General features: G+C 46.2%; 1 protein-coding gene across 1 annotated transcript in view; it reads right to left on the bottom strand.

The window, feature by feature from the left end:
- Positions 1–12,736, bottom strand: part of LOC121447984 (chloride transport protein 6) — a 33,044-nt gene that overhangs the window by 19,963 nt on the left and 345 nt on the right. The window contains exons 2-5 of the mRNA XM_041651450.1: positions 12,140–12,199; positions 4,853–4,918; positions 4,320–4,385; positions 2,603–2,669 (exon numbers count right to left, since the gene is read on the bottom strand). Coding sequence (XP_041507384.1) covers positions 2,603–2,669; positions 4,320–4,385; positions 4,853–4,918; positions 12,140–12,199 — 259 coding nt within the window. The remainder of the gene's footprint in view (positions 1–2,602; positions 2,670–4,319; positions 4,386–4,852; positions 4,919–12,139; positions 12,200–12,736) is intronic.

The raw sequence follows: 12,736 nt of genomic DNA, 5'->3' as shown, positions 1-12,736 counted from the left end.
GGGAGCTGGACTTACAGGTGATCGTGAGCTTGTGAGGTTATGGGTACTGGGCACGAAACTCTGGTCCTCTGGAAGAGCAGCAAGTGTTCCTGAGTGCTGGGCCATCTTTCCAGCCCCTATAACAACCACTTTAGCTGAGTGCAGCAGTGTGCATCATTACTCTAAGCAGAGGCCGGGTCTCATGAGTCCAAGGTCAGCAAGGTCTACGTAGGCACATTCCAGGACAGTAAGGGTTAAACAAGACCCTATCCCAAAACAAACTAAGAATAGTAATTTTAGGGGCTGGTAAAATAGCCCTATGGGTAAAGGTGCTTGCTGCTGGGCCTGACAGCCTGTGTTTGATTCGAGACATACATGTTCCTGAGATGACAAGTTGTCCTCTGACTGCCATACACAGCACCATGTATACATCCAACCCCATACACAAAATAAATTAAAAACTTTAACATTATGGAATTCCCCACCCCAAACATTAAAAAAGTGACCAACCCACCCCCAAGCCCAACTTGAACAAACCTCAACATGATACCCTTTACGGCTTTGGCTATCACTAAAAGTAAAGCTATACCCCTCAAAGCTTCCTCTTCCTCCCTCCCACTCAGGACGCCGCTAACCTGAAACTACTGTGCCCCACTTGCTGAGTGCCTCGTGTCCCCACAGCTCTCCACTGTCCCATCACAGAGTGTCTCTCAGTGCGACACTGCCTGGGAACTAGCCATGTTGGTACACACAGCTGTGGCTTGTTTAGTTTAACTTCCGCATACAATTACAGTGTATGAATGAACCATAATTTCTCCTTCCCTCATCTGGTGACACAAACTTCTGCTGTCACGAAAGCTGTCTTTAATGAATCTAAAGTCCACATCGGAGAAGGGATTTAAAAGCTACAACAAAGGGATGCGAAAGCTCCTGATCCTTGCCAGTTTTCTGGCTCTTTCATGGCTTCCTCTGGACACTCCTGGGGAGGGGGGTGATTTTGTTCTGATATGATGTAGGCATTCTTCTAGATGTGTGGAGAGGAACTGTCTGCCTGTCTCTCTTGTGTGTAAGCCGGGCGGTGGTGGCGCGCGCCTTTAATCCCAGTACTCGAGGCAGAGGCAGGTGGATCTCTGTGAGTTCGAGGCCAGCCTGGTCTATAAGAGCTAGGTCCAGGACAAGGCGCCAAAGCTACAGAGAAACCCTGTCTTGAAAAACGAAAAAACAAACAAATAACAACAAAAAAAAAGGCTCTGTCCATGCTATACACAAGAGCTCTCCCACTGTTAAATCCCTAGCCCTCTATTCTGCTTTTCATTTTGAGACATGGTCTATACTGCCCACGCTGGCCTGGGATTTGCTTTGTAGCCCAGGCTGGCCTTGAACTTGCACAGCTCCTGCCTCAGCCTACCCGGTAGCTAAGATTACAATGCACACCAAGAGGCTTAGCTCTGCTTCTTAATGCAGGGAAAACCCACCCCAGGCTGTGAACTTGGGTTTTCCTTGATCTACAGCATTTTCTTGTTGTTTGGGAGTTTCTTATTAGATTCATAGATCGAGTATTTACTTTAAGTTAAATAGAATATTTACTTTAATGTGGTCAAGCTTTAAGATCAAGGAAGATGAGGTCTTTGTCTCCGACCTGTGACTCTCAAGTTTTTAAGAACTTACACCTGCCATCAATTAAGTCTCTTGCTTTGCTCTTTTACATCTCCAACCCAAAACCAGGACAGGTGGTGCAGACCTGTAACGTAATCCCAGCATTTGGGAGGCTGAGGCAGGTCTATCAGGAGTTTCAAGCCAGCCTCTGCCATACAATGAGTTTGAGGCCAGCCTGGGCTACAAGAGACCCTATTTCAAAAACACAACTAAACTAGAAGACAACACTGCCCTCAATCTATCTGGAATTGAGCTTTATGAACAGGGATCTACAATCTTCCATGTGGACATGACTACCAAGGCCCAGCATCCTGTATTGAGCATCCAGGCCTTCCCCTGCTGCTAACCTTGACTCTAGGTTTCTACACTTCAACCTGCATGGACTGCACTCTGCTTCTCTGGCTGGTGTTCCTACACCAACAAGCGACGTTTTGTTGAGCTCTGTAGTCCTGCTGGTAGTAGGGCCGCAGGCCTGCTTGTTATTCAAACTAACTCAATGACCTTGGCTTCTTTCAGAGGGCTGTAAAAAGAGCAGGGCTGAGTCCTGTGAAGAATTCTCGGAAATTCTGATTAGAACACTGAATGCATACATGGCCTTGGGAGCAAAGACTTCTCTGGGCATTTATGTCTTACCCACCTAGAACATCAATACACTAATTAAAGTCTTCCTTTCCTAAGCTGGACATGGTAGTGCACACCTTTAACTCCAGTACCTGGAAGACAGAGGCGATGGCAAAGACAGAGGCAGGTGGATCTAAGAGTTTGAGACCAACCTGGTCTACATAACAAGTTCCAGGACAACCAGGACATGAAATTATGTCTCAAAAAGGCCATGTTCTCCTGTCCTTTAGTGAGAATTAAAAACCTCTTGGCTGAATAGCTAACAGTCTTTCAAATACCACATTCACTGTTAAAGTGAGTCTCAGGAAGCCATGGGCCTGAAACAGTGGAGCCGTGGAAAGGATACAGGTTTGAACCACTCCGAACTTGAGCTGGGTGAAGAGTCGCACAGAGAAGTCCACAAAGAGACCCACCTGTGAAGAGGAAGAGACAGTCACAGTACGGGTAAGAGCCTCACCTTCCCTCACTGCACTCCCAGTGGTAGCTCACCGTACCAACAGCAGGGGTGAGCTCTCTGCTTGTCCCAGAGCTGCCCCAGTCTGGCCCCACTGCCTCTCCAAAGAAAAGAGGAAGAGGAACAGAGTAAAAGAAGAAGGCACAGAAAGGATGGGAAGAGTCACGCGGGGAGCCAGCCACTCAGCAATGTTGGGAGGATTCAAAAAAAATAGCCACAATGTCTTCAGTGGTGCCTAGCTGGACAAGCATATCGCTTTGAATGCTACTTAAAGAACATTTACTTGGGCATAGGTGGCTTGGTATTCTTATTTTTCTAAGTCATTATTTTGACTGAGAATCAGTATCAGTCACTGGCTACCTGAAAACCTATACACTACTGTTCCACTACACAGTTTAAGGGAGGCCCAGGAACCTTCTAACTTGGGAGAGTGGGAATCAAAGGCTCCTTGCTTAAACTCTGTCCTCCCTCCAGCTAATGCCTAGAAGGAGAAAGTGGAGACAGATCAAAGGGTGAGGGAAGGGCTAGGGCTGCAGTGGCTACAGAATAGAGAAGGCTGCCTTCTTAGCACCTATGGGGATAAGGATATTGATGAGGCAGTCAAAAGCCTAGGACAGTCACAGGAAAAACTAACATCTGCATGCAAATGATGCCACAACTAGAAATACACAGGACAGGTGCTTTCGTTCAAGTCCCCACCCCCACCGTGCACACTGATATTATATAAAACAATTAAACCAACCCAATTCCATCCCCCATGATACCCTTAGAATATTAGCAAACAGGCCTCCCGACTGTTGCTGCCACTAGACGGTCCTTGTGAGTTCACAACAGTAAAAATATCATGGGTACCACGTGAATGGAAGCTGACTGTCCCTTAGGACTGTGCGACATGAAACATGTATCCATTACCTAGGTGTGTCATGGAGAGTTAAGCCCAAAACTTGTGGCCAAGACCTGAGAAAGGCAGTAACAAGGCTGAGCCCCTCTCTGCCATTTTCTTGACAGACTTGGCATGTGTCTTCCCATTGGATGTTGACTTTTCCAGCTTCTCTTCTTTGGTTTTAGTGATGTTTTAAGTCCATAGTCACGGCCCCAGATGTAACTGCTACCATTATCTTGGTGATATGCCCAGCTTTCCTGTCTGTGATCCATCTGTAAACCTGGGGAATCCAGGAGCCCTGTTCATCCTGCCATACCCCTTCACCTACCATGGCCAGCACAACTGTGAGCAGGACAGTGCGACCTCAACATCACTGGGCTCTATCTGCTATGTGCTACCTGCCACCGCCTCACTTAGCCAGGCCGGGTCGTGCTCTATAACCATATCATCGACAATAAGCTCTGACCAAGCAAGCCTTGAGTGCTTTGATAGCCCGGTGCCTGTGATTCACTTTTGTAGCCCAAAGCAAAAAGTAATGTGAAAAACCAGAAGGAAAATTAATCTTCAAAAGAACAAGGAAAAAGGAAAGGCAGTCCACCAGGGTGACAATTGTCCCAGTGCTACAAATGTCACAGTGACAGATGGCAAGGGTATTCACCAGACAAGGCTTTCCCTCTGATCCCCCAACCCGCCCAGCTTGCCATCTCCCCACATCCCACTGCTCACCAGCCCAGTGCAGACGCCAATGGCAAACACCACCATCCATTTCACTGCCTCATATCTTCGCGCTTTCTGTTCACAAGGGAAAAGAACGGGTCCATTAGTGACAGGAAAAGGATGCATCTTGGCTAACCAACTCTAGACTAAATCTACAGAGACAGCAAGCTTGGTGAGGAAGGACAGCCTCAGGTGCCTCACAGTGACACTGATGAATCCCACAGGGCTGCATATACTGACTGGAGGAACACTGGATGGCAAGAGGAAGTCTAGGTATTTTGAATATATGGGTGGGACACACAAGTGCCACCACTGTGTTTGTGACCATCTGGGTCCTGGAGATCAAATGCAGGTTGTCAGGCCTGGCAGCAGGAGCCTTTTCCTGCTGAGACATCTCAGCAGAGGGTCTAGGCATTTAAATGCCCCTCTTTCACAAGAAGACTTAAAGGAGAAAGAGAAAGGACACTTACTGGGTCCCAGGAGGACAGAAAAGAAGCTGTAAAGACCTCTCAGCCCTAAGAGACCAAGAGTTGTGGGCTCACCTTATTATCCATGGTCTCCAACACCTCCAGGTAAGGGTCATTGATGCAGCGGTCATAGTCCAGACTCTGAAATTACAGAATAATAGCACACATGAAGAAGCGACATAATCTAACATTAGAAACGCTCCGCTTTCCTCCTGCAGCATCTGCAGTGCCAGGGAGGGCTCAGTGGAAACGCAGGCTCTGCCCCTGTGGCAGGCGGCGGGATCTCCGCGTGAATGGGATCCCCAGGTGAGGCACGTGTACAGCGAGACCCAGCACACTGCTTCTGGAGAGTGCCTCACGCTCCGGAGAAAGCTTGCAGTGGCACAGCTCTAGGGCCTGGGAGGTCATGCCCAGTGGTAGGGTAGGGTACATGAGGCCGTGTGCCATCCCCGCTCTGGGGGAAAAAAAGGCAGACTTTCCTGTTTCTACAAAACAGTTAAAGATATTCAGCTATCACCAGGCTTGTCCAACTTATTCCTTAAGTGTGAACAAACTTTCAATTAACCAGAACCAAGTTAACCCAGACAAACTAATTCTAATTCTCTTTATAGGTGGCTTCCATGAAAACAAGGCTAGCCACAAGGCAGACCCAGACGGGCTATCTTTAAAGCAACCTGTCAGTTATGTCAGAAGAGACCCAGCTTCAGCCCAGCTCCTCCAATTTCTACACCTAAGGCAGCAGTCCTTCAGCCATGCTCCAGAGACCAGACATCTCAGACGATGAGCACCTGCGCTAAGGACAGCCTGAACGACATCCAGAGGGAAGGATGACTTCATTCCTAGGTACCACAAGAGAAGCGGCGGTCTGTCAACAAAGAAAAAGCCCAGCTGTGCTCTCCCTGGCCCTCAACCACCTCCACGGCCACATCAGCTAATAAGCAAGTGGACGTTGGCCTGGGGCCTTTCTCCCAGGCACGAGTTCTAGGTCAGGCAAATACAGGAGTGATGTGTAATAATTTAATCCATCCGTGACTGCTGGGAGCAAGTCCAAATTCCTTTGTTTTTTTGTTTTGTTTTGTTTTTCCGAGACAGGGTTTCTCTGTAGCTTTGGAGCTTGTTCTGGAATTCCCTCTATAGACCAGACTGGCCTTGAACTCACAGAGATCTGCCTACCTCTGCCTCCCAAGTGCTGGGATTAAAAGCAAGCGCCACCTGCCACACACACACCCAAACTCCTTTTTTATAAGTTATAGAGTAACAACAGATAACTAGTAAATCAATTATCGTACATCTCAAGATTGGTAGCAATCAAACCATTAAAACAAAGTCATTATCACTAGCTATGGAAAATGTTCAGACTCATTAAGGGGAAGGTATAGAGGCTGGAGAGATGGCTCAGCAGTTAGGAGCACTGGCTGCTCTTGAGGCCTGAGGTCAACTCCCAACATCTACATCAGCAGCTCACAACACCCCCAGCAGACACTACTCTTACGTACACAAATCTATACATATACACATAACTTTTATTTTTTATGTAAAAAAATTTTTAGATTTACTTTATGTATAGGAGTATTTTGCCTGTGCATATAAATATACATAGATATACACACATGTATGTATATGTATGTGTGTTGTACCCATGCACAGGCCTGGTGTCCTTAGATGTCAGAAGTGTTGGATCCCCTGGAACTAGAGTTTCAAATGGTTGTGAACCATCATGAGGGTGCTGAGAACAGAACTCATGCCTTCTGTAAGAACAACCACCGAGCCAACTCTCCAGCACTAAGCACTATATATATAATTAAAAATTTTTCTTTAACGCAAGAAAAAAACGGGTGTGGTGGCACATGTATTTAATCCCAACACTTGAGAGACAGAGACAGGCCTCTGAGTTCAAAGCCAGCCTGGTTTACATTGTGAGTTCTAGTCTAGTTTGGGCTACATAGTGAGACCCTCTCAAAAAGACCGAACAAAAAAGCAACATGCAGAATAAAATGTATAATCAAGGGCCAGGGATGTAGCCTAGGGAGGTACATAAAGAGTTGGTTATTCAGCATCATGAAAACAAATCTAAAATGTATGACATAACCGTATTTTGATTTAACAGAATTAGGCATACAGAATGGGAAAACATCTCAATAGAGGGTTTTGGACATTCACATCTGGGTACAGAAATCCTCTTTTGGTGTGTGCTTTTTTTCTTAAGACAGGATCTCATGTAGCTCAGGATGGCCAAGGATGACCTTGAACTTCTGCTGCTCCTGCCTCTTTCTGCCAAGGGCCGAGATGACAGGTGTGCGCCATCATGCCTGGTTTGACAGTGCTGGGATGGAGTCCAGGACTTTATGTATGGCCACTCAATCATTCTATCTTGTAAATACTAGGCTGATTGGGTTCTATATCAAAAAAGATCACTGGGATTCAGAGAGATGCTTCAGCAGTTCAGTGCACTGGCTGCTCTTCCAGAAGACTCCAGTTTAGTTCTCTGCATCAGTTTAGTGGCTCACTACTGCTAGAAACTCCAGTTCTAGGGGACTTGACACTCTATTCTGGACTCAGCAGGCACCTGCATTTGTGTGTGCCTACCCACACACATTAAAAAATCTTTATAAAGTAATCCTTTTCTGATTAAAAAACAAGAACAACACAAGAAGAAAATCTGCAAGGAAAGTGGATTCATTCAGGAGAGACTAAATCTATATACAGATTTACAAAAACACATACAAACTGTCTTAGGGCTTCTCTTGCTGTGAAGAGACACCATGACTACAACTCTTATAAAGGAAAACATTTAATTGGGGTGGCTCACTTATAGTTCAGAGGTTCAGTCCGTTATCAACATGCTGGGACATGGTGGCATGCAGGCAGACATGGTGCTGGAGAAGCACGTTAGAGTCCTACATCTCAGAGGCAACAGGAAGTAGTCTGAGACACTTAGCATGGCTTGAGCATAGGAGACCTCAAAGCCTACCTTCACAGTGACACACTTCCTCCAACAAGGCCAGACCTACTCCAACAAAGTCACACCTCCCGATAGTGCCATTCCCTATGAGCTTATGGGGGTCAGTTACATTCAAACTACACACACACACTAAGAAAGTCTATTAGAGTAACTACTTTCTAGGAACAAACAGGAAAATTAAGATGTTGTAACCTATCGGTCTCTTTTCATGCTACAGTGAAATGCGAAAGTGGTCTTCAGACCTTGGATCTCCAGTATGTGAGGAGTGCCTTCTGGATGCTACTGCAATGACTGAGCTAAGAGCTGTGCCCCTAAAGAGAACCAGGATGTGGCTGGTCACCACAGAGACTGAGACATGATTACAAAGTTCAACTTTCTTTCTTTTCTTTTTTTTTTTTTTTTTGGTTTTTCGAGACAGGGTTTCTCTGTAGCATTGGTGCCCGTCCCGGAACTAGCTCTTGTAGACCAGGCTGGCCTCGAACTCCCAGAGATCCACCTGCCTCTGCCTCCCAAGTGCTGGGATTAAAGGCGTGCGCCACCACCACCTGGCTAAAGTTCAACTTTCATACAGGTACATACCTGCAATACAGCACTCAGAACAGTTTAAGGCCAGCCTGGGCTACAAGGCAAGACCTAGTCTTGCTTAGCTTCCTATTTTTCTCCTTATCCTTCCTCCTCCTTTTGTTGTACTGGGATCAAACCCAGGACTTTGCTCATGTTAGGAAAGTATTCTCTCTTTGAGATATATTCCTAGGCTCTGTGACACTGTATCTCAAAGAGAAAAGAGAAGGAGGGGAGAGAAAGTTTCATTTCTAACCGCTGACCTCTGGGAGAAGAGCTGAAGACTAAGCTGCTCACCAAGGATGCCACTAGTCAACTTATGTCATGCTCGAAGGGTGGCTCCCCAGGAGAGAGGATGAAAGCTCCTCACACCTCACCTGCATACCATACCCTCTACCTGCCTGTATGTCTATACCTTTTATTATATCCCTTGTTAATAAACAAGTTGATCAAAACCACATATCCCTGAGTTCTATGAGTGGCTCTACCAAAATACCAGATTGGGGCAGAGGGACAATCTGTCTCTCTCTCTCTTTTTCTTTGTTTTTTGAGATAAGATGTAACTCTGGCTATTCTGAAACTCACTCTGTAGACCAAGCTGGCCTCAAACTCACAGAGATCCACCTGGCTCTGCCTCCCAAGTGCTGAGAATCCTACCACTTCCAAAGGACATCTGAAGGGAGGCAGTCGTGTGGACTCCTCAACCTGTGGCAACTGTTGCTACCTCCAGTCAGTCACTGTCTGCTGGAGAACTCCTTGGTGTGTTGTGTTTAAGACTCGTGTATCTGGTGTCAAGACAGGGTTGGGTGAGAGTAAGAGGAAGCGCTTTCTCTGAAGCCTCTGTCTACCAAGGGCAGGATGCGCCACAGGCAGTCAAATGCTGGGAATCCCTCTCCAGAACTGTCAACAGGGGAAGATGACAGAGCCTTAGTCACAAGGCAGGATGAAGACCTAGTAGATAGCCCCAACTTTGTCCCAGACAAAGTTTGTCTGTTCTTCAAACTCAGTCATCTGTCTTGTCTCACCTGATATCCATGTGCAAGCCAACAGGGATGCCTCTATTTTAAATGTCAATTAAAAAAACTAAAATCAAATACTCTCTTCTGAAGGTGCCTATCCATCCTCCCTCTTCCCTGAGGAGAAGGCTATCTTATCTACTTTTCAGCTGTGCCTAGCTCCTTCTAATCCAGCCGTGACCAGTTTATTTCCCTTCAGGGAGGAAAGGGAATGGTCTTTGTCCCATACCAGGGCACCACAAATTTCAGTTCTCTAGAAGAAGCAAATCTACTGAGGCAGAAAGATTAATGGTTACTTAAGCTAGGTGTGGTGCTAATACTAATAGATTGCTGGGATGAAGGCCATCTAGGTCTGCAAAGAGTGACCCTGTCTAAAAATAAATAAATAAGTAAAACCTGGCCAGCTGGTGGTGGCACAAGCCTTTGCCTTCAACCCCAGCACTCAGGAGGCTGAGGCAAATGCCTGTGAATGTGAGGCCAGCCTGGTCTACAGAGTGAGTTCCAGGACAGCCAGGGCTGTTACACAAAGAAAAACCAGTCAAACAAACAAACAAAAAGCTGACTAGATGGCTCAGTGAGTAATGTGTGAAGAACTGACTCCCCAAAGCTGTTCTCCGACCTCCATCTGACCCTCAAACACAGTACCTCTCGGAAACAGCATTAGATTTTATATTTTATATGTGTGAACGCTTTGCCCGCATGCATATATGCGCACCACACATGCATGCCAATTCCCCACAGAGTCCAGAAGGGAACATCAGATCCCCCTGGAACTGGAGCTACAGTCCGTTATGAGCAGCCATGTGGGTGCTGGGAATGGAACCCAAGACCGCTGGAAAAGTGCTCTAAACTGCTGAGCCATCTCTCCAGCCCCTAATAATAAATTTTAAAATTTAAAAGAAAACAAGGAAATGTCATTCCCCACCCCCAAATAAACATAGCAGCTGCTCCGTCAGGGGAAGAGGAATGATGTTCAGTGATTGTTAATGAGTACAGATTTCCTTCCGGGATGAAGACAGTGTTCTAAAATAGATGAGTGACTGTTGTATACTTCTGTAGATACACTAAGAACCACATGGAACGAGCTACGTTTTATTGTTGTTTGCTTTTTGAGACAGGGTTTTTTTTTTTTTGTATAAAAGCCTTGGCTGTCCTGGAACTCATTCTGTAGACCAAGTTGGATCCACCTGCCTCTGTCTCTGGGATTACAAGCGTACGCCACCATGCCCAGCTGGAATGGTCTACTTTACTGGATGAACTGCACGACCTGTGCCTGAATACCTCAGTCAAGCTGCCAAGGGGAATTAGAAGCAAGGGCAACCCCAGGGAACCTCAGCTGGTATAAGGTACTGGGGAATCTATGACCATGTCCAGCAGAGGCTGGTCTGCTCTGCTGGGACTAACCTTTTATTTCTGCTATATATATTGTTCTTTGGTTTGGGGAATGAACAACTCCCCCATCTCCCTCAGCTCCACAGTTGAAATCATCAGTATTTTGTTTTAATTATTTTCATTCATTTACATAATATATTTTAATGATATTCAACCTCCCATTATCTTCTTTTGTTCCCTTGCAACTTTTTTCCAATAAGCTTTGTACATCTTGTCTTGCTGTTTGTGGCTATGAATAAAAAGTTTGAGGCCAGCCTGGGCAACATGAAACTTTGCCTCAAATTAAAAAAAAAAAATTTTTTTTATACGCACACACACATTTTTTTTAACAAGAGTTTTGGGTTTCTGTCTTTTTTTTTTTTTTTTTTTTGGTTTACAGAAATATTCCACCATAGGCAACATTTCAACAGAAGGGTTTTCTAGTCGAGCCTTCGCTGAGCAGACTTTCCTGATTAAGTATCAGAACGGATTTGCTCTGGCATACACAATGCTCTCCACAGCTGATATGTGAAGATGGTCAATTGGGAAATATTAAAGATTTGCCGGAAAAAACATTTACCTATAAAATTCACATGAGGAGGCTATCAGCCTAAGGCAAGTGAGCTACAGATAGGAGTGACAGTCTTGGTAAGGACAGGGTTGATGAAGCAGCCTTTGTGGGCTCCCAGAGGGATTTTTTCCCCCCTCAGACTCTCAAGCCCAGTGCTGGACTAAAGAGGCACCACAACACTGGCCCCACGCTCTTAAAAGTCCCATACCTGAAACTGGAAACTATAATCAAGAACAGGTCAGAGTCCAGAGGTGGTGGCACACACACCTTTAATCCCAACATTTGGGAGGCAGAGGCAGGCAGATCTCTATGAGTTTGAGGCCAGGCTGGTCTACGGAGTGAGTTCCAGGACAGCAAGGGCGGTTGTGCTGAGAAACTCTGTCTTGAAAAACCAAAAATTAAAAAAGCTGGAATGAGCCAGGCAGTGGTAGCGCAACCTTTAATCCCAGCACTTTGGGAGGAGGAGGCAGGTGGATCTCTGTGAGTTCAAAGTCAGCCTGGGCTACAGAGCGAGTTCCAGGGACAGTCAATGCTACACAGGGAAACCCAGTGTTAAAAAACAAAACAAAAGGCCAGAATGAAGAGAGGCAAGGCCTCCTAACAGCTCGCAAACCCGCCTCTGTCACGAGCACTCACAGTAAAGAGCTTCAACCCTGGGGTAAAAGTTTAACGGCAAACACGCTCTGTATCCAGGCATTAACACCAGACCTTGTGTGGGGGTTAAGGAGGGAATGGACTTGCTAGGTGGCATTCCCAGGTCAGTTATCTCTGCCCCACTCACACCTGAGGACAGAAGGTCAAAGAGCATCTCTGGCTGGAGGTCTGAAGGGGCCAGGCCTCTCACTACTTCAATCACCCAAGACAGCATCCGAATACCTCACCTCATAGTCTTTCCTCGGAAGGATCTCATCCTCCTCTTCCTGTGTCTCCCCAAGGATGGTCTAGAAAAACAGATACACAGAATGGAGACCTTTGACTGGTTACGGGTGGAAGGAGGGGAGTCTTACTAACATCTAAGTCAGCGGGAGCCATCATCAAAGAGGAACAAAATTTCAGAAACACATTTGGGATGGTATTTAGTCACTAGCTGAGCTCCACATGTCTACTGATTGACACATTCTCCCAATCACAGCGCTCACCTTCAGGACATCTGAAAGATGTCTGATGGCAGCTTAGTGAGGACAAAATTCGGGTTTCATTAGACAGCACACGGAACATGAAAGCAGCGGGAACGTGTCAACTCTGAGAACACAACTCAAGTTTTCCCAGGTTGCTTTGCAGGGGAAAGCCGGGATCATCAGTGACCCAGAAAGAGTGGAGGACAGAATAAGAAATGCCTGGAGAAACTAAACCAGCTACACAAGCATCAAGCCCTGCAAAAGGCCTCATTCTCAAAATGCTTGCTTCATTCAAACCTCCTTTCCGATGCAAATAAAAGAAAAACACGGACGGCATTAACCCAAGCTGGCCGAGATCCC

The sequence above is a fragment of the Microtus oregoni genome, unplaced genomic scaffold (assembly GCF_018167655.1).
Source record: "Microtus oregoni isolate MIOR12 unplaced genomic scaffold, Mior012 000005F_ref0000423, whole genome shotgun sequence".
In the NCBI taxonomy this organism is placed as follows: domain Eukaryota; kingdom Metazoa; phylum Chordata; class Mammalia; order Rodentia; family Cricetidae; genus Microtus; species Microtus oregoni.
The sequence above is the reverse complement of the archived record's forward strand: the minus strand, read 5'-3'. Positions and strand labels throughout refer to the sequence as shown.